Source organism: Penicillium argentinense (assembly GCF_028826775.1).
Source record: "Penicillium argentinense strain IBT 30761 chromosome Unknown utg000003l_segment0_segment0, whole genome shotgun sequence".
Classification (NCBI taxonomy): Eukaryota; Fungi; Ascomycota; class Eurotiomycetes; order Eurotiales; family Aspergillaceae; genus Penicillium; species Penicillium argentinense.
This window is the reverse complement of record NW_026622662.1, coordinates 532,351-552,879: the sequence shown is the minus strand read 5'-3', so window position 1 is coordinate 552,879 and position 20,529 is coordinate 532,351. Positions and strand designations below refer to the sequence as shown.

The window sequence follows — 20,529 nt, the reverse complement described above, 5'->3', positions numbered from 1 at the left end:
TATCCCAAAAAAAAGTTTCAGTCTTGAAATAGCGCTGAAACGGCCAGCAGCTGCATACTCTGCAAAGACCGGCCTAGGCTGCCACATCCAACAGCCAAGAGGTAACCCAAGACAAGCATATTACTTAAAAACACTTGTCAGGAACAAGGTGCAAAAGCAAAAATAGATTAAGAACGCAGAATCTTCACACTATTCCCAACAAGGCCATAAACACGAAAGAGAAAGACAGCCGAAACTTGTCTGCCTGGTCACCCACGCTAACCGATATTCGGTAATGGGTACGATATATACGAATATCTGCCACTGGTCGCGACTATGTATATCCGGATATTCGACGAATATAGGGATTTTGGATGGGATTGTGCGGATAGATGAAAATCAAATAAGAATACGAAATACCCCTGACTTACTAGCCAGTGGAAGATGGAAGATTGGGTAGAGGTGTGGGATTTAAAAATTAATCGTGTCCTCAATGCCAAATACCATTCCTTCAACACCGGTCTCGCCTCGACTCGAGCAAGAGTCTTTCAGCAACATGTCCAATTCCTCCATCACCGGCTGGAAAGCCTACGAATACTACCCCTCCCTCGGCGCCGCGGTCCTCTTCATCCTCCTCTTCCTCACCATAACCATATTGCATACCTTCCACCTCTTTCGAACACGAACATGGTTCTTCATTCCGATGGTGATAGGTGGATACTGTATGTCAAGCAATGAAATCTCCTCCAGTTCTTTTACTAACGTCTGCAACAGTCGAAACAGTCGGATACATCGGCCGCGCCATGTCTGCTAAACAATCGCCTAATTGGACGACGGGCCCTTATATCATCCAGAGCACATTACTACTCATCGCGCCAGCACTATTCGCAGCTAGTATCTACATGGAGCTAGGACGGATTATACTCCTAGTAAAGGGTCAGAGTTTCTCTCTGGTTCCGATTAAATGGACAACGAGTATATTCGTTGGTGGAGATGTTTTGAGTTTTTTGATGCAGGCTTCTGGTATGTCCTTTTTCCCTTCATATCCATGTTTCCTTCGGATATTCAATGCCAACGCTAATACTAATTCCCCAGGTGCCGGTTTAATGGTCTCAGGATCCAGCGGCGACGGATCATCCGCAAAAACCGGGCAAAACGTAATTATCGGCGGCTTGTTCGTGCAGATTATTTTTTTCGGATTCTTCCTTATATCCGCCCTCGTTTTCCAGCGCCGACTCGTCTCGAATCCCTCTGCGTTGTTGGCGGCGGATGCGCTGCCCTGGCGTAAACATATGTTTGCGCTACACACGTCCAGCGTGTTGATTCTGATTAGGTCTGTTGTGAGGGTCGTCGAATATGTGCAGGGCACCGGTGGGTTTTTGATGAAGAATGAGGTGTTTATTTATGTGTTTGATGGATTACTGATGTGGGTGATGATGGTTATTTTTGCTGTTATTCATCCGAGTGAGGTAAATGTTTTGCTTGGGAGGAGTCGGAAGATGACGAGGGGGTTCGGTCTTGGTGTTGTTGATATGGTGCCGTTGGTGAATCGGGCGTAGATAGTGGTAGCTGTGTACTTTCAGCAATGCCAGTCAATGCTGTTTACTGCGTCATAACCCGCTCGATGTAAGTCTCCCCCAATATCGCACACATCGCCCAGTGCACCAGCGGTCTCCACTGATCATCCAGGATCGCCCACACGGCCCTCGCGACCCGCACGCACCATTCGTCGAAGCACCAGCGATGCCGCAAACTCTGTAAGAGCACGCCATAATGCGCCAACATCACGAGCGCCATCGGCTCGTGCTCGCGCAGCAGCTCCATGAACCGCGCTGGCAGTTTGATCGCCCACCGTCCCGCGATCGTGCTGGCCGTCATCCCGCCGTAGACCCAGCTGAGCATTTCAGAGATGTTGTCGATAGTAGCGGTGTAGACCTCTGTTTCGTGTGTGGTGTCGCGCGCACCGCAGACTTCGTTCGCTTCGTGGAGCTGGTTGATGTTTGCTGCGGCGTCTTCCGGTAGTGGCACGGAGGATTCTTCTACGTGGAGAATCGGGGCAAAGCTGGTTTGGCTGAGATAGTCTGCTGGAGATCGGATGACTTGCTGGATGCCGCGCGTGAGGACTAGTACTTGATATAAATCATCGATGCATGTCCATGGATCTTGGGCGTCGGGAGTATGTGGGAATCCGAATGTGTAGACGACGACGATACTCGCAAAGGCGAACATTGCCTTGGCATTTAATTCATTGACGTCGCCCAGAAGTTCGCGGAACAATGCAAGGGCCTGGTTCTGATGTGCCACGGCCCGATTCAAATACGCCGCTCGCCGTGACGGATCGCAATCCGTCCTGGCCAGATGCAGCGCCGAGACGGCCAGAATGCCATGCATGAGAAACGGATGAGAGAGCGCTTCTTCAGGAATACAATTCCGCCAGACCAGATCGGTCCGTTCGCTGCGTGACAACGTCCGGTGTGTTGCGTTACACCACTGCATCATCAGTTCTAAATCATGGAGGTTCAGCGCCGGTACAGGCGTGGACGTCGCATCCCCCAGTCGACCCAGCAGTCCGAGGGAGTCGGTGCCAGCACTCACGCCCGCGCTCATGCTCACACTAACCCCCGGACTCCCTGATGCACTGGCAGAACCCAGGCCGCTGCTCAGCGGATCGCGATCGCGATCCCCTTGCACGCTGTCGGAGCCTGATGCACGCGGGCGTGCCTGTGCCAGTCCTCCCAGCCCCGGGGCTTCTTCATTGGCCCAGAGGAGCGAACTGGAAGAGCCATACTCGCACTCTGCATGGCGTTTGGCACAGTTGGAGCAGACGGGACGGGCTTCATCGCACTTTTGGGATGATCAGTAGGTGTCAAGATGTATACTCGTCGCTTTCACGTGGGCGTGGGCATACCTTGACCCGCCGGCGTTTACACTCGAGACAGCCATGTCTGGATTTACGGTGCGGTCGTCGAAGCGCCATGTCATGCACCGCACTCCATATCCGACACGACCAGGAATCGCTGGGATCTGAAAATGCAGGGGGACGTGGATCGGAAGAAAGAATTGGAATCTTTCAGGCAACAGGATTGTGCCCCATAAATGTTCTACAATGTATGTGCTGACTAACCCGCGAACCCTGTCGATCAAACAGTGAAAAGGCTTGTCTCATCTGAAACATGTCTCGCTTATTCCCAGGTTGGCTGTCTCTGTGCACTGCCTCGCTTGGCTCATTTTGAGGACCGGGCAGCCTGCAGACTAACCCTCGTTCCCTGCGGCTCCCTTGGGCTTAGGCGGAGCATCAGGAGGGACTGGGAGGGGCGCAAGCTGTCTGATTGGAGCACTGCTAGTAATTACTGTACAGCTTCAAGTATGGATCGCGTGGCTCATCGCCCCATGGTATCACGCAAAAACACGCTAGTGGTCGTAATTCGTATCTGTCTGCATTGGCGAAGTCTCGCCTCCCGCGGACCCCGACTCCCTTTTTTGTAGAAGAAGATTAAGCTTAGGTTCAAGCACCCGCACCCGCACCCGCACCCGCACCCACACCTGCGCCCGTGGCCGCCGACGTTGCGGCCTTCCGTCGCCGCATCTTCTCGTACAGCGTCAACGCCGTCACCAGCGCCAGCAGGGGAATATCCCCGCCCAGCCCCGGATATACCTTCAGGCTCTGCTCGGTATGGCGCATGCTATACTTGGACGAAAAGGTCGCGGCCACTGTGTGCGTGCTATCGTGCAGGAGCTCCATGCTGCCATCTCTCGTGAGAGATATCGGGTGGGTCGCGCGCCACGTGAAGCTCTCGAGTCGGCCGTTCCCCATGTCGGTCGTGAATCGATATCGGGATTGGGATAGCCCGTCGCGGTGCAGGGATTGCCAACGCATGCTCGGCCCCGGATTCGAGCTCGGGTGGTCGCTTAGGCCGATCTCAATGTCGGACGAGAAGTGCCGGTAGCGGGCGACGCCCAGCACAGGGCCGTGGCTGTCCCCGGCGTGGAAGGTGAGGTCGGGTTTGCCCGGTGTCATCGTGGAGTTCTCGACGAAGATAGGGTGTGTGCCGCTGATTTCGTAGTTGCGTTTCCAGAAGGTGGGGTTGATTTTGTAGTGGACTGGTTGGCTAGGTTTGGGTTTGGAACTGGAGGTAGACTTGATGCCGTCGAGAGGGGAGAGGGTTTTTGTTGATCTGGATTTTGAGTGATACATTTTGATTTTGCTGGTAATTCTGGATCGCCCTCGATGGAGTTGGGAAACTCATATATATGACTTTGCTGATGTTGATGTTGCTAAGTATATTTCAGGGCTGAGCATCGCCCCATACCACACATTAGGAATGGCCCCCATCCGATGACACTGAACCGCCTGGCAGTGCTGGTGCCCTATCCCCATTAGCCAATCACTCAGCAACCATTCTGGTCCACTGCAAATGAACGATGAAACCAATGGGGCCGAACTGCGCGTCCCCGATCGATGCGATCATCGTGCAGTTACTATACGAATAGGGTAAGCTGCGTGTCAATCGGGGCCGTGGACCCTGTCAAAACTTGCCATGTGCCCGGCGACTCAATTTCGGGCTAGCCGGAAGGGGCGGTCATGCGCCGTTTTCACTCATTTGGGAATCAATACGGTAGTCGCAGCGCGCTTGATGATGCTGGAAATAGTCATTACGATGGCAGTGTTGTCATGATGGTGTGTGTCGGTGTCCAAAGTGGGAGGAAATTTGGGATGTTCTCTCTTGCGAACACCTGGAAAAATGTCGGTTTGCTCATTGTGGGCTTGGATCCAATTTGCCCGGCCATCTAGGACAGATCGAGGTATCGATGCGAAAGGTTCACATTTTCAGCGGCGAAGGTGGGGTGTGGCATATGAGCTAGATGCCTGATTTCGGGCGAAATGCGACCCAGCGTTGTCCGACTCAGTACCCGCGTCTGCATGATTCATGGTTGTTGTCGATTTTGATTGCTAGATTCAGATACATTCGCGCTGTCCTATGTACATGCAGTAAGTGGTTAACGCTAGAAGGGGTGCTGGGTAAGAACAATACAACCTTGCTCTTCAAAGGATCCAGGAAAGCAAATAGTAGATAATTAACGCAGCTTATGAGAGACACGAGAATTAGAATAACAATGGACTTTGAACAACGCATTGATTTGGTGTGCTGTACTTGTCATGTTGATGCTATCCTGGATTCCTGGTTGATGATGGTCACATGACAATATAGATCACATGACCGGCGCGTCAGTGAGAAAGCGCATCAACTCAAAAAACACCAAACATCGCTAGTCCCAATCCTTGGGCCTGGCTGGACTTGCAATTCCCCATTTCAACCCCTCTGCCCGTGGCGCCAGAGCCCCTCACCAGATTCCTACCGCATTGCGCCTCTTCTGCAGATCCAACTGCAGCTCCTGCCGCTCCTGCATCTCAGCGTTAGGGCCCAAAAGTTGCTGCTTCCTATTCACTCACAACCTCCCTGCATTCGTTTCCCTCTCCACCCGCCACAATGACGTTCCAAGTTCCCTACGACTCGAGCGTGCCGTCCACGCCGGACAAGAGCAAGGGCCAGAGCTTTTTCAGCAATCTCTCGACGACTCCAGCTGGCCTGCCGCCATCCGAGGCGAACTCCTTCACGCCGCAAGGCAATCCCACCTCCGCCATTTTCAATACCTCCCAAATCGAATCTCATTCTAATGAGCAAGACTTCGCGACCTCCACCAACTCCCTCTTCACCAAGTCCGGCGGTTTCAAGAAGGGTGACAGCATTTTCGGCTCCTCGTTCGGCTCGTCCTTTGCCATTCCCCAAACAAAGCCACCCGTTACTAAACAGACTCGCTTCAGCGCCGCGACGAATGGCGGCGGATTCCAGTCCAGTGCGTTTGGTCAGTCGATGAACTTTGGCAAGTCGAATGGATCCAACGGATTCGCGTCCTCGCAGATGAGCGAATACAACGAAGAATACGAAGACGAGGAACAAATGGAGCCGGGGGAAGATGCCGAAGAAGAGTACGAAGATGAAGAGGAGCATGACGAAGAGGAAGACGCGGAAGGCGACCTGGATATGAGCACTCGCCAGCCGTCGAACCGCCTCAGCTTCTTGGATTCAAACTTTGGAAACCCACTCCCGCCACAGTCGCCTGGTCTCAGCAAGGCGCAGCCGCGCAAACCTATCTACACAAATCCGATCGATGCGAAGCGCCCGAAGCTCGACGAACGATGGGCGAACCAGTCACCCCTCCGCAAGACCAAACTCTCCCCGAAAAAGGCCTCCGCCATGCCCTCCATCCTGCACAACATCGCTTCGCGATCGCGCGTCGCCCCTGTCGATGAACCCGCTGATATGATCATTCACACGGAGGACGGTATGAGACGGTTCTACGATGAACTCGGCGAGTCGGAATATCGATACGTGGACGTTGACGGTTGCTTGGCTTACCTTTCGAATCGACTGGTCAATACTTGGGATACTTGTGCGGATCGCAGTGGCATCAACCGACCTTACGGTGTAGGATCCAGCATTGGACCTGGGGAGCAAGCGCCGAACCTGGTCAAGGCTAGCTTCCTCGCCTCTCTTCTGCTTCAAATCCACCATCCGTCGCGCGGATCAGCGCCCATCGCTTCGGCCTCGAATCCTTCTGCTAATGCCGCTAACAGCATGGTCAAGGCACTGCAGCGTGCAAGCGTGGCGACTCCTATTCCCCAAATTCTGCTTGACTGGCTGAACGGGACCCATGCATCGAAGAATAATGACCTTCAAGCATTGCGATACGTCGAGCCCAACCCGGCAGCCTCGTCTAATTTCTGGGACATTATCAACGCGGCTGTTCTTCGCGGCCGCTTCGCCGAGGCAGCGGATATTCTTCGATCTGCCGACTTCAACTATGCTCGATCCGCATTGGAGGACGGTCTGCCACAGCCCGGATATCGGGGTGTCCAGCTGCAAAATATCCAACGCTGCGTGAACAAAGCGCTTCAGATCCTAGACTCTTGCCCCGGCTTCCAAGATGATGACTGGGACATTACCGGGCCCGACTGGTCTCATTACCGCAAGCGAGTTCTGGCTGCTGTTGAGGACCTGGAAGGATTCGCCGAGGGCGAGGAACGAGATGATGGAGGCGTGGCACAAAACACTGGATTCCAGGCTGTCAATTTTGGTGGTCTGGGCAACTTTGGCCAGAAGCCTATTAGTTTCTCGCAGTCTGCGCGTATGGCTGAGAGCCGTGTTCCTTGGACCATCTATCAGAGCCTTCGATCTTTGTACAGGATTATCCTCGGTGACACTGCCACCATCAAGTCCTACTCCCAGGACTGGGTGGAGGCCACAATTGGTCTTACTGCCTGGTGGGACGGCGAAGACGATGATGTGGATCTTCGTGCCAGCACCAACAGTGATTTCCGGCGCTCGCACGGAAACCGCGGCCAACTGCGCGCTGTGGACCGTAACATGCGAGATGCGTACCTCCATCGCCTGGATCTGGCCTTCAGCAGCGCGACCAATGAACCATCCGACAACGCTGGGTTCCGCGTGAACACAATGAATAGTCTGGAGGTTGGACTTGCGTCCGTCTTCGAGGGAGATGTCGATGGTGTGCTCAAGCTCTTGCAGTCCTGGTCACAGTGCGTGACTGCGGCTGTTACCGAGGTCGCCAGTGTTGGCGGCTGGTTTGAGTCTAGCTCGAAGAAGGTGCCTGGCCTTAGCGAGGATGACCTGATGGTTCTCTCATATGGGGCCGACGGTCCTCCTTCTCGCCGCTTGGACAGAGATGAGATTCTCCGCAGCTATGCGTTTGGCCTGTTCGAGCGTGGCTCTATTGAGAACGAGACTGGATCCCGTGACGGCTGGGAGATGGCATTGGAAGTGTTGACTCGTATTGATAACGTCGATATGATGAAGAAGGCTGTTTCTGAGGTTGTCGATAAACTGCCACTGGAGAACACGACCCAGCTGGACAAACTCGTTGTGTTATGCTCTGATCTTGGACTGGAAGAACAAGGCCGCAAGGTCTCCGAGGTATGTACAATCCTACCCACTAACGACATGCACATTGATGCTAACTAAACTCTAGCGATACGGCGACATGACAACCGACAAATCCGACAATTTTGGCCTGGCTCTCATCTGCTATTCCCGCGCCCGGAATCGCCGTAAGGTCAAATCTGTCGTCGATCTCCTCATCTCCTACAGTCTAGTCCAATCACGCGCATACCCGACAACCAGCGAGCTCGACCCGGAGCTACGTTCTTTAATCAAAGACCCGAAGGCCTGTCTCGAATCCATCGCCTCCGTCGACGAAGAAGCTGCCCGGATTCTCCAATTTTACCTCAGTGGCTACGCCACCCTCCGCCGCTACTACGAGATTCGCGACGAGGCACTCAACCTTGCCGAGGGCCAACGCCCGCGCTTCAAGCCTCTCGCCCGCCGCCGCGCAGCTGCCAAGGCCCTTGCGGCTGTCATCTCCAGTGCAGCCGACAACATCTACGGTGGCCTGTATGACCCGCACCGCGACTCGGCCGTGCAGGTCGACGGACTTCTGGCCTTGCTGGGCGAAGCTCTCGTCTTCGTGAACCAGCCCAGCCCCATCCTCTCTGTTTCCGAACAATTCGCCATTCTCTCCGCCATCGAGGATCTGGAAACAGTCACTCCCCGCGTCTTTGCGCAGTGCGAGGAGTGTTTCCGTTCTACACTCTCCAGCTCGAGCTCAACCAATGCGCCTCCCTCCCCTCGCGCAGTGCTCAAGAAATCCGTCTCGAATCTTTCGGCGTCGACCTTTTCTATGCTCGGCTCTGATCTCCTTTCTGGTCCTACATCTGCGAGTGCGTCGGGTGTGCTGGTACCGGGTCCGGAGGAGAGGGGCTGGGATTGGAGGGTTGGTCTTCCTGCTGATACCACTGGTAAGGATGTGCTTGGTTTGTTGAGGGTTGGTTTGGCTAGGGGTCTTAGCTTCGGTGCTCTTGGTGGCATTTAAATGCATTGAATATGCTGGTATGGGACGGGTTTGTAATTGCGATCGATCTATGTATGATTAGTTAGCGTGGATGAGGCGATATATCATGGTCTGCTCAATGAATCTTCATCCATTGCTGAGTGTGTGAAAACAGCCGTGGAATTGTCTGTGTGTAGATCAATGACGTGTCGGGGGTAGGTCATATACTGCTGTGACAGATTTGATGATTGGTGCAAAGCAGAATCAGCGGCAATCGCGAAAATCATAATATCCTGTTGATCGTAATCTCGATTCTGGGAAACCTCTACGATTCAAGGCTACGGCCGAAACCAAGTCCTAGTTCGGAGCCCGCTACTGTAGGTGTTTGTCATTTCCAGGCAATCCACATCATACTACTATATCGTAGCCAGTGGCATCAGCGTCAAACCCGGTTGTAACCCAGCCGGCATCATCTGCAACACTCAGCCGATCAATCTTGTCTAGCCACCCTCTCATACCTTCAAATGTGGGAATATGACTCCCAGTTGAAGTACGACGAAACAAGAATATGTACCTGCTGCAGTAGCTTCTCCAACCCCAGCTGAACCCCTATCTTGCAGTCATCAGTCTAATCCTAGAGAGGTAGTAGTATGGCAGTTCCTTGTAGGAGTATGTATGTACCCCTCCTTAATGCGGGATAGGCAAGGCGATCGTCTCAGCCCTACGACGCTCCCACCTCCGTGCGGCATCTGGATCCATCTCTGCAGCCAGTGACCGTCAGCAGCTGAACGCGGATGCCTGATGCTCTCCACCTGTGGAGTGCGTGTCGTAGAACGCAGACACCGACTCTTAGGCCAGTAAATGCGGGCAAGTGTATAGCAAGCCGCAAAATTAAGACGGTGAGACTTGCTGGATGAACACTGCAGCATCCTGCAGGCTGAGCATACTTACCTCGGCAGAGCAATGGATGTAGTGGGAAAGTGCAAGTATAGGGAAAGGACGTCATGATTGCCCGACAAACCAGGCAGAAACGGGCGCATGGCCTTCTACTCCGCTAGTCCCATTCAGGCCTAGCGTGCCATAGCAAAGGTTAGGGCGAGGCACAGCGGCTCCACCGCGCATTCAGCCTCGCCTTCTCACCGACTCTGCCCGCCAATTCAGGCCCCGACCGCGCCCGTCTAAATGCTGCCCTCACCGTCTGTGAGGCTTGGCTGCGAAGCCACAGGCCGTGCCTCATCTGCGTTTCGGACTATCTGACTATCGCGCGCTCAATCGGGTATCCACTGAGTCTTGGGCGACTGAGTCACCACCATGCCCTGATTCTGACGTGAAGCTCTGCTCCGCTTAGGAGAACGCCGGGATTCTCGGGAGAGTTCTTCCTTGGAAGGTGGGGCGTCTATTCGGGGATGAACGATGACTCTTCGCCAGATCACTTGAGGTTTCGTCGCGGATTTGTCTTGGAGGCTCTTTCCACCACCTGAGAGTGCGTTCCTACTTCTCGATCGAGTATGTGCAGGAATCCAGCTTCCCTTCTAAGAAATCACATCCGTGCTGTACAAACTCCCCACTCTGCAGATACAGAGACGGGAATCACTCCTACAGTACTTGTAGTGGATCCAGGGCACCATGGGGTACAGGGCACGCTCCACCTCTGACCACAATGGACAGGATAGACCTTCTGGCTAAGCTACTCTTCAGCTCTCGTATCCACCGATTGGCGCTTGCGTCGGTCTTTTCCGGTCCTGCCTGGGTCACCGTAGGGCTGGCCGTTGGATGCCTTGCATTTCCCCCGTTGAGTGGTCCCTTGGTTCGCCGGTGGTTCCACTGCACCTCCAGAGCCCAGGAAGATGGGTCGCGATCTGCACGGGCGTATGCTGTTGCTAAACCTAGCTCACTTACTACTGTAACTAAACCCAGTCGGTGCTTAGTGCATTGTGGGTTATGGGTAGGACCGACGGGGTGAGAGTGTATATAACGCATGGACCGTCGTGATCTTCTCTCGACATCGCCCTGTCTTTTTCTTCCTGCGTACAGTTTTGCCTTTCCTTCTCTTTGGCTAGCTTTCGATTGATTCGATTCTTGCATCACGCCTCTCTTTCTTTTGCTGCATGTTGCGTCTTTTAATTTCGCGTTCGCATTCTTTCATCGCCATCTACTCTCCAATATTTGCGAAAATGTGCTACAAAGTTGTCGAACGCTTCTCCGTCTGCAAATGCATCTATTTCCAACACTCGATCGATCCCTGCGCTGGCTATGGCCAACGCGGCCACACCATCCAGGAGAAGACCGTCTTGGTCGGCTATGCTTGCTCGAGGCACTCTGCGCGCGGGTCGTCTGCTTCGCCCAATGTAGGCCGCTGGCCTGACTCCGGTTATTCCAGTTCCAAGGGATCGGGGAGGTAGTCAGTGATATGTTCACTAGTTGAACACGCAGGAAACAGTCTGGACTGTTGAGCTGCGCTTGCACGGTTGCTTGCTGGATTCACTACGCCGACTCCTGGGTTGAAAGACATGATAACGAGGGATGTGCGACGCGACAATGTTTAATATGATCATCGGATGGGCTGGTTGAATCATCTATCTTTCCCTGTGGGAAGAAATGAGCAGCCGGGTGCTGTGGACTCAATCCCGTCCGAAGATCTGGTTGTGTTTCCTGGTGGAATACAGCTACGAGGTCGCGGGGCGACTGTGTACGATGGAGGAAAAGCTTGCGATTGCATTGGATTCGGATCCGCGAGACGGCCTGTAAAGTACGCCATATCTGTCGATTTTGATTTTTCGCCTCTTCAGCCGTCAGCTGAGTACTGCTCTTCCTCGGGTAGGGGGTATGTTGCTCGCTGGCTTCTGATGAGGTGCTGTGTTGATTTTAGCTGCGCTGGCTTGCGGCATTGCATTGTACTGCATGGGCGAGCGTGTTCTGTCGTTATCTTGCCATATTGTATCAATCAACAACCCGCTCTTTGATGCTTTCCTGCGGACGTCGTGAACGCATTAGGGTGGTGTAGTCCCGCCAGAGGGATGCATACTCGACGTTCATTTGATTGGACGCCTTGTTATGGCTGAAGTGGCTGGGGCTCACATAGTGAGCTATTTAGATCCTGCTGGCGTGATACTTCCGGTTATTTTTGTACCGGGTCTGTGGCGCTTTCAAATGCTTGTATCCGTTGTAGATTACGGCTCATGTCTGCCAGTGCATACGCGTCGTGGGGTGGATGCCGATGTTTCAGCCACCTGTCAGTCCCATGCTTAGGAACATTGTTATGCGCGGTCATCGCCGAACTGCTAGTGGTTAGATGGTATAAGGTATTCGCCAGTCATATTTTGGTATTGTTGCATTTAAAATGCATTCCGGTTTGCCGAGACATCCCGGTATATGGGAGTTGGAGGGGTGTCTGATGTTTGGTTGGTCGGCATTCCACCAACAACTTAGTACCCTCTTTGCTCAAGTACTTATCCTCTCTTGGTAAATACTACAAGTACTCGGTCTCTATACCTACCGGAGTTACATCTCATCTTCATTCGCACTTCGGCAGCAATTGCCCCGGCTTCTCCGTCACACGCCGACCGCCCGTCCGGAATTCCCGAGCTCATCACTGACCGCGGTGCTATAACTGTCCCTCCACGGCAGCCTGGTTGTGAGAAACACAGCATACGCCATGTCAACCGATAACCCCCTAACAACACTCTACAAAGAGATCGACGGCAGCAAGATATCGACAGACATCTACCTCCCCCAATCCGACGTCTCCTCGCCGCAGAAATACCCCGTCGGTAGGAGCCTCCAACTTCTTGCCAGAACGCAATCAAAACTGATAACTTGCAGTAATCGACATCCATGGTGGCTCATTCATGCTTGGCCATTCGCGAATGGTCTCCATCCTGCAAATCAACGACTGTCTTGATCGCGGCTGGATCGTACTCGTTCCGAATCACAGGTTATGTCCCGGTGTGAATCTGCTTGATGGTCCCATGCAGGATATCCGGGATCTGCTATCCTGGACTCATGCAGGGCACCTTGATGAGTTTCTGAGAGATCAGGGACCTTATCGGGCTGATTTGGAGAAAGTTGCTGTGTTTGGGACTTCGTCGGGGGGTCATTTGGCGCTTAGTCTGGTATGTCAGTCCCGTCTATCCTGGTTGGATGAAATAGCTAATATGCGCAGGGCTTCAATGTCCCCAAACCTGCAAAGGCGATCCTCTCTCTGTACGGCGCAGTTAACTTCTCGAGTCCACTGTGGAGAAAGCCACTCCCACACGTCGACGCCAAACTCCCAACGAACCTCTCAAAAGAATTCCTCAACCAGATCTACGACCAAAAGCCCATTCCGACAGATTCATCCGTCTCACTAGAAGGACAGACAGAATCAGGCGTCTCCAAGGGTCCGGATTTCTCGAAGCCGCGCGACGCATTCGCCTTCACACAAATTGCGAAGGGAACAGTCCTCGATGCCATATATCCGACAGGAATTACGACAGATCCGCAGTTTGGCCTTGTTGACCCGATTCGCAATGTCGGGCGCAACTTCCCGCCGACGTATATTGTGCATGGACAGGCAGATACCATGGTCCCTATTGATCTTAGTCGAGATCTTTTGAAGAGGTTGAAGGAGGAGGGTGTTTTGTGTGGGATGACGGAAGTTCCCGGAGAGGAACATACGTTTGCTGCTATGATGCAGGTTGGGTCGAGGACTTGGTGGTTGCAGAGGGAGGGATTTGATTTCCTTGAGGGAGTTATTGGGAAGGGGCCGCGGTAGTCAGGGATGATGGTGGATTGTTCAATCGTATGGAATGATTGGTTATGTTGAGTAAAATAGACCTTCCAGGGCCCAGTATCCTGCGCGAACTCTTGTGCTCGGTGGTGCGGCGCCAATGGCTGCGGTGTAGGTTGGGTCAAGCTCGTTTGGGATGATTTCTTGCCATTTTTGAAAAATTGTTTGCGAAACGACCTCCTTTATGCTCCATTGACTCGGAGGAATCTCCACTGGTGATGACAATCGCTTGCAAGTATTGGCCCTCGTCTGAAGTCAATACTCCTGAGACAGACTATTGAATAGACTCATGGACCTGATTTTCCTATTGTGCAAACAAGAATTAGCACACACGCAAAATGTCACTGGGGAAGATAATCCGACCTACGCCTTCCTCGTCTCTACCTTCGATACCTTCAACTCAATATTTCACTGGCTGTAGGATCTATTCTCAAGATTACTTGCCGAATTCTCAACATCGACAACCCACAGATCCAGAGAATTGAAGTTATAGTCGATATGCAGAACCAAGTCGAGTTCTTCGCCGTGGGCATCGGAACCGAAAGGGCCATTGTTCAGGCCATATGCTAGGCTTGCGGCATCGACAAAATTCAGTACCTGCGAAGACTCCTCCACCTGGCTTACCACATCACTTTTGGTGTTGATCAAGGTTTGTTGAGGTGATCTTTTACAATAAGTTCTAGGCATGATGGGATGCTTATCGCTGTGAGATCGATTGGGTGGCCTAGCTTCGAGGACGCGGCCTCATCGATGTCTTCGATGGATTGGATGATGAGGCCTTGGTCATTTTCACTGTAGTTGTGGTGTTACTTTGAGGCAGTGGGTTGATTGCTTTGTTCGTTGGATGCAGTGTTCGCCGTGGTGGGATCCTTCAAATAAATTAATTCTGATCATGGGGTGAAATAGAATGCAAGTAGAGAATACAGAGATTACTTGCTCTTTTCTGAATGTTGTACTAGCTGCTGTAGACGAACTTTGTATTTTTGGCTTCGATCTTTGCAGTCGGGATGGCTTGGTTCTCGGGTGTGTGGTCGGATGCTTTTCGGATAATTGGCCTTCGTTAGACAAAACGTTCTAGTTCTATTGTCCCATTCTTCGGAGTGGATTCCGTTTTTGGTCCTACATGTATTTGAATCCAGGTTTCGCTCTAATGGCTATGCGCATTCATGGTGAGTGGCCGAATGGTACCGGCAATATTTCTTCGCTGACGATATTGCTTAACTGCCAAAACACAAGCGGCATAAGACAGCATCAAATTGAATACCCCCATCGTTCTTTCAGAGCAGTTGAAATCTTTCCTACCCTTCAAGGATAGTTGGCAGGATGGTACTAATTTGAGAAATGGAAGAAGTGTTTGTCAACTATAGGTCTAACCGAGCCATCGAGCATGATAGGTGTTGAAATTAGGATACGCCGAGGGCGGGGATGCATTCAGATTCCACGGCCCCCATCAGCAACATGACCATTAAAGTTAGAAATGTCAGAAGCACGGCTTAATGGTAATTCGTACATTCTTGGGGCCGATCTGATAACATCGTTCACACATCATACCCTACAAGAGACCACTACGCTCTACTTCTCGCTACTCGTTACAATGGAAGAATGCACCAAGACATCAGGTCATTATCATTAATCATAGCACCTGGACATCCCAAGCAAGCGACGAATAACACATGACATCCGATGCTCTTGATTCTAATGCGTCCACACGGCCATGTCCAACCTTTTATATTCCATATAGATAATGAGTGATTGAATACAGGACACAGAGCGGAATTGTCCTTATGGCTTGCAAAAGCAAGATAAGATTGTCATTTCCACCGGGTCTGGCACTCCCAGCAAGATTGAAGTCAGCTTTGGAAAATGCTTCCCTTGAGGGAGGCCAGCGGTGTGTTGTCTGGCGCATCGGATAGGTTCATCGGGGTCTTATCCTCTGCTCTCCTTCACGTATATTATCATCCCCGCCCTTCCACGGAGTGAAGCCTGTTCACCCACGGCGATGGGTTAATTTTTTTCTGGGTTTTTTGTGCGTTTTTTTTTTCGTAAAAGCAAAGGGGCGCGATGACCGGAATCCCTGCGTCCAAGATCCAGCGTATAATTGGCAGTGAAAGAACCAGCTCTGCCAGCAAGTGTAGGCAGAGCTAACGCTTCTTGTCGCACTTAGCGGCGGACGACGATGCCCTGGCGACGGACCGCACTGCGTACACGGCGGTACTCCTCGTCGCTGTCCTCGGATTCGGAGCAGCTGGCCTCGGAGGTTTCACTGAGGTAGCCGCAGCGGCTGCCACCACAGTCGAGCTTGACGCGGTCTCCTTTGCGGGTAATGCCGTAGCGCTCGCAGCGGCATTGCAGAGGGGGATCGCTCATGGAGGACAGCGAGGAAGGCGAGGTCGAGCCCGACGAGCGGGACGACAGCGATGAACCGGCAGAGCTGGGCGGACTGTTGGAGTAAGAGTACTCATCGGACAGACGGGAGCCCGCGAAGCGACGGGTGAGGTCGTCGACGGTAGGAGCGAACTCGGCCTCGCGGAGTTGGCGCGAAGCGTAGGGCTTGGAGGGCTTGGGGTGGTGGATCTTGGAGGGCGAGAGAGAGCGGCCCGTGGCGATGCTGGTCGATCCACGGCGGGCCTTCGGGGCCTCGCGACGGCTGCTGGACTTGCCACCGGGAACGTCGAGAATGTTGAGCTTGCGGCCGGTGGTCGGCTCGACGGTGTATTCAACGGCGGGGTCGTGCGAGACGTGATATCCGTCCATGATGTAGTAGTACCAGTAGCGGCCCCCCAGCTGCAGCATGGAGGTCTGGAAGCGGAACTTGCCCAACCAGGCACCGGGCTTGTCCTCGGCAGACAGGGGGAGCTGGCGCGAGTAGTTGTCCCAAGAGCCGACCAGGTGAACGGTCTTGACGTTGGACGAGGTGCGCAGGGAGAACTTGAGTTGAACGGCGGCCATTATGATGGAATGATAATCAGACGTAATGCAAATAAAGTCAAGTTAATCGTTGGTCGTAGATCGAGAGAATAACAGAAACTACCAGAGTTCTGTTGTGATGCTCTTTGACGGGAACCGGTCCACGACGAGAATATAAAGAATATATCCGAGCGAGATTAGATTAAAGATGATTTGTCGAGAGAGCTGGCACAGCAAGGCGAACGTCGACCGGCGACGAAGACAAACTGTAGAGTTGAAATAATTCGAGTAGTGCACTGGCGAGGCAGAATAATTGGGGGGCAACAACACAGTAAGCGCAGCTTAACTGTGTGCAAAGTATGGTTTTTTGGGGATTGGGAATGTGGCTTGGAAAGGTGGAATTAGAATAGAATAGAAAGAAAAAAAGAACCAGACAACCAGTGTCGGTACTCGAATAAGGCAGCTCTCACAAACAAACGCTCGCTGAAGAAAGAAAGAAAGAAAGAAATGCGCCTGGGCGGTTATGGGCTGTTTTAAGGGAGCAAATGGATCCGCACCGCCGAATGTTGGCCGGGCTGGGCGTGGGCGGGTAATTGGTGATGTCGATTCGCTGCAATGGGAGTTGCGCAGTGACGAGCTGCCTGCACGCCGGGCCCCTCGTCACATCCAATCGATTGGGTGCATTTGACGCTCGCCGTGCCACGGTGGGTGAGGGGCTCCGCGAATCAGCACCCGCAGCCTGCTTTGTTCGCCATTCGGGTTCTCGAGCTGCAGACGAGGGCGCTGCGCTCGGGAGAGCCTGCAGACTGTCCATGTACCAATGTACCAATGTACCCATGTACCTGGGAGCAGGGCTTCCAGACGCATGTTGGAGGTTATTCAGGCAGAACCATGGGTGTATGCGGATTCTATGTCAACGTGGGGACCTCGGGCTGTCCGCGCGACATCAACGATCAAAGATGTGCCGCCGTGCGCCTTGTGTCAGCTCCATCGGAACGACACGGGCAGATAAGTCGCGAGTACGACAACCTTGAGGAAGTCAAAGTGACATCGATTCCGTGTCATCTGGACTCTGCGCACAGTCCACGCTCTCGTCATTCGGAGAAAATTCCCGACTGCACTTGGACGAGAAAGTGGGCTGTCCCCGCAGAAGTAGTGATCGGCGACCGCGGGCTGTCCAGCCCCCAAATTTAGAATGTCCTGGTGCCGGAAGTGTCCAGGGCTGGAGGTGAGAATGTGTGGAATCGCAGCCGTCTTTTGTTGAGAGATGGGAGAGAGACAATAAACGCTGAAGGAGGAAAGTTCGATGGCCGCTATCGTCCATATCGTACAGGCCTTAGGCCACGACGTCACCTGACTACCCATTGTCAACAGACTCAACACTGCATACCGAAGGGTGTGGATGCAATTCCTGGATCAATCCCGCGAGATCAGGTTCTGCAAGAATAATGGCTGGGATGATCGAGGCTCGCGAGAATCCTCATAATTCAGTACATGCACGTCGTGCAGCGCAGCATTGCATCCTGCATCTCGAAATCCACCACACGCCATCCAGCATCCGCTTATCTGACCGAGCCCCATGCACTGGCAGAGGCGGCTCAGTCCCCCATTTACAAGCCGGGATTGTTTGGCGCAGTGCGCAATACTTCCCAACGGCGCACGATTCCGGTCAATTGCGGGATAGGGCAGATCTGACAGGCGGGAGGGATGCGCAGCATGGATTCGATAAACAAGAAAAATGGCTGCCGATGCTACCTTTGGCTTTGACAGGATACGAGTGGTGTCCAGGTTTTCCGGAGAATCAACGCTATCAATTCCGTGTGACGCCCTTGGACACACAAGTCCGTACATACAGAGTCACAAGGATTTACAAAATATCCAATGCCCGTATGCAATGGCTTGCCAGATGTAAAGTGATTCGAGTCTCGACTGGTTCCTGTCAGGCTCTATGGTGCTTTCGTTTGAATCGTTACTGTTGGCTCACATCAATTCATCATGGCTGTTCAAATCATCGTTATGGCAGGTACATTGGCTGTGGTGGCTCAATGTTTGTGTAATGTGACTTCGCAAGTCTTGCAGATATCGGGATTACAACAAACTCGAGACTGACAAAGCACTTAGCATATGTAGGATAATTCTACCTGCTTTAATCCTGACCCGCTCAAGTCGCTATGATTCCTGTCGATTATCTCTTGAACGACCCAACTTCACTCCAGGTAGCCGCTCTTCGTTTGTCGAACCCTCCTTTCCGAGAGTTGATATCATCTAGTGTTGGTGCCCGCTAATGTTGGTGCCAGCTAGTGTTGGTGCCAGCTAGTGTTGGTGCCCGCTAGTGTTGGTGCCCGGGACTCTCTCTTTCGGTGAAATATTATAATGAAGGATATGGGATGCATGCCAATGATGAAGAGGTGAGGTAATGGCTTAGTACTGTAAGTTGAGAGTGAATCAAAACAGGAACCCATGTCGCCCACTCATCGCATCAAGAGTCAACAAATGGATCAGAGTAAGATCCTCTAATAGGGCGAAAGCCAGCAGAGACGAATATTATGCGGGGATCGACTTTTATTGGATCTACTTTCAAAATCCTATCTCCCAAGGGCCTGGGAGTTCGGGGCTGCTTTATGATTTCAGGCGCTAACTCATATGTAATTCCGCAATGGCCATCCAAAACTGGAAGAGTGGGGCCAAGCGTATGAACAGTGCACACAACTTGAACCTTTTGAGCCTCTTCTACTCATGTCAACAACGTCACCAGCCCGTATCAGACTTGAATTCTATTTCTGAATGTCCGTTTGGGTATTTGCTTTTTTCGCTTTTCCTACCTTCTTGTTCAAACTATCACTATCCGAGTACACGCAAGCCCTCACAATAAATTACTCTCGAAGTGCTGAAGCGATGGAACACATGTCGCTTTTACCGAAAGACAAAGTCACTGAAGCATTCTTGGAAGCATTTTCAATGACCAACAAGACTAGGTGGCCACTCAAGGGCATTCAAAATCATTACGCCAAACTCGGAACTCCTAAAACCGCCAAGCTCAAAACAATTAAGTTTTCAAAGAGGAAAACGTGCTGAGAGCTTCTTTCTTATGCCTCACGGCTCAGCGAACATTACGGGGAGGGCTTACTACTGCTGAAATTAGGAGGTATCTTTGACATCAGGCTCCTTTTTGATAGAGTTTTTCGCCTACATCACACACATCGTAATCAACGGTCTCCATGGTGCCACTCTTGAAGGCCTTTCCAGTTGGGTCAAGCATCCCCTGTGGAAAACGGGAGGGTACTAGGCGTCATTGTTGGTATTACATAAAATGCTGTTAGACTTGCAGGTACCGGCAACTGGGTGCACTTTGTTAGGACATCAGCTTGAGCGATGCCGGGGCTGTGACAGGATGGGGAGGTGTTACCGCCGGCGCCTGGCTCGGCTCTACTATTAGGGGTCTTCTTTTTCTGGCTAACGGGGGCATTTTTGGCATCGCCGGCTGCTTTGTAGACAGCTAGTGCGGAACGAAGCTGGCATCGAATATTCCAATTCTGAGAGGAATGTGAGGACACCTAGTTAGCCTTTATGTCAGCCCCGGCCTGCTATGTGCCTCGGGGATGACCTTCGCAATACATGATTCCCCCCCCCCCCCCCCCCCCCCCCCAACTCGACTGTGTTCTACGTGCAACGTAGCAAGGAAATACCCAGACAGAGTTCAAAAACGGTTACGAAAACATCAAAAAGCAGCTTGCTGCGGCAGGCCTTGAACTGATCCGATATGTCACCTCAGCAGTTCATAACTGCCATATTCTCTCACTAAGGCACAGCGCCTATCCGAATTAGACTAGTTAACTGAAGCCATTGCGCAAAATCTCGCTGACCATACCCACGCACTTGTAGCTGTGCATGAAGTTTCAAATGAAGAATTTATCAATCTAGTGAACACATTACACAGCTTTGTCGAGGCGCAGATAGGACCGTTGGAC

General features: G+C 52.4%; 7 protein-coding genes across 7 annotated transcripts; 3 read left to right on the top strand and 4 right to left on the bottom strand.

The window, feature by feature from the left end:
• Positions 1-472: 472 nt before the first annotated feature.
• Positions 473-1,538, top strand: N7532_002356 (RTA1 domain-containing protein; the record flags this gene model as incomplete). The annotated part of the gene is made up of 3 exons (XM_056614850.1): positions 473-701; positions 754-1,002; positions 1,075-1,538. The coding sequence occupies 3 exons, from the start codon at positions 473-475 to the stop codon at positions 1,536-1,538; spliced, it is 942 nt and encodes a 313-aa protein (XP_056477822.1).
• A 43-nt stretch (positions 1,539-1,581) lies between these two features.
• Positions 1,582-2,956, bottom strand: N7532_002355 (Zn(II)2Cys6 transcription factor domain-containing protein; the record flags this gene model as incomplete). Its single annotated transcript, XM_056614849.1, has 2 exons — positions 1,582-2,823; positions 2,888-2,956. 2 exons carry the CDS (start codon positions 2,954-2,956, stop codon positions 1,582-1,584), a joined length of 1,311 nt encoding a protein of 436 aa, XP_056477821.1.
• A 528-nt stretch (positions 2,957-3,484) lies between these two features.
• Positions 3,485-4,174, bottom strand: N7532_002354 (uncharacterized protein; the record flags this gene model as incomplete). Its single annotated transcript, XM_056614848.1, has 1 exon — positions 3,485-4,174. One exon carries the CDS (start codon positions 4,172-4,174, stop codon positions 3,485-3,487), a length of 690 nt encoding a protein of 229 aa, XP_056477820.1.
• Positions 4,175-5,468: 1,294 nt separating this feature from the next.
• On the top strand, positions 5,469-8,928 carry N7532_002353 (putative nuclear pore complex subunit Nup85; the record flags this gene model as incomplete). The annotated part of the gene is made up of 2 exons (XM_056614847.1): positions 5,469-7,973; positions 8,029-8,928. The coding sequence occupies 2 exons, from the start codon at positions 5,469-5,471 to the stop codon at positions 8,926-8,928; spliced, it is 3,405 nt and encodes a 1,134-aa protein (XP_056477819.1).
• A 3,613-nt stretch (positions 8,929-12,541) lies between these two features.
• On the top strand, positions 12,542-13,639 carry N7532_002352 (uncharacterized protein; the record flags this gene model as incomplete). Its single annotated transcript, XM_056614846.1, has 3 exons — positions 12,542-12,656; positions 12,709-12,998; positions 13,049-13,639. The coding sequence occupies 3 exons, from the start codon at positions 12,542-12,544 to the stop codon at positions 13,637-13,639; spliced, it is 996 nt and encodes a 331-aa protein (XP_056477818.1).
• A 423-nt stretch (positions 13,640-14,062) lies between these two features.
• On the bottom strand, positions 14,063-14,341 carry N7532_002351 (uncharacterized protein; the record flags this gene model as incomplete). Its single annotated transcript, XM_056614845.1, has 1 exon — positions 14,063-14,341. One exon carries the CDS (start codon positions 14,339-14,341, stop codon positions 14,063-14,065), a length of 279 nt encoding a protein of 92 aa, XP_056477817.1.
• A 1,473-nt stretch (positions 14,342-15,814) lies between these two features.
• Positions 15,815-16,603, bottom strand: esdC (GTP-binding protein EsdC; the record flags this gene model as incomplete). The annotated part of the gene is made up of 1 exon (XM_056614844.1): positions 15,815-16,603. One exon carries the CDS (start codon positions 16,601-16,603, stop codon positions 15,815-15,817), a length of 789 nt encoding a protein of 262 aa, XP_056477816.1.
• Between the last annotated feature and the right edge of the window lie 3,926 nt (positions 16,604-20,529).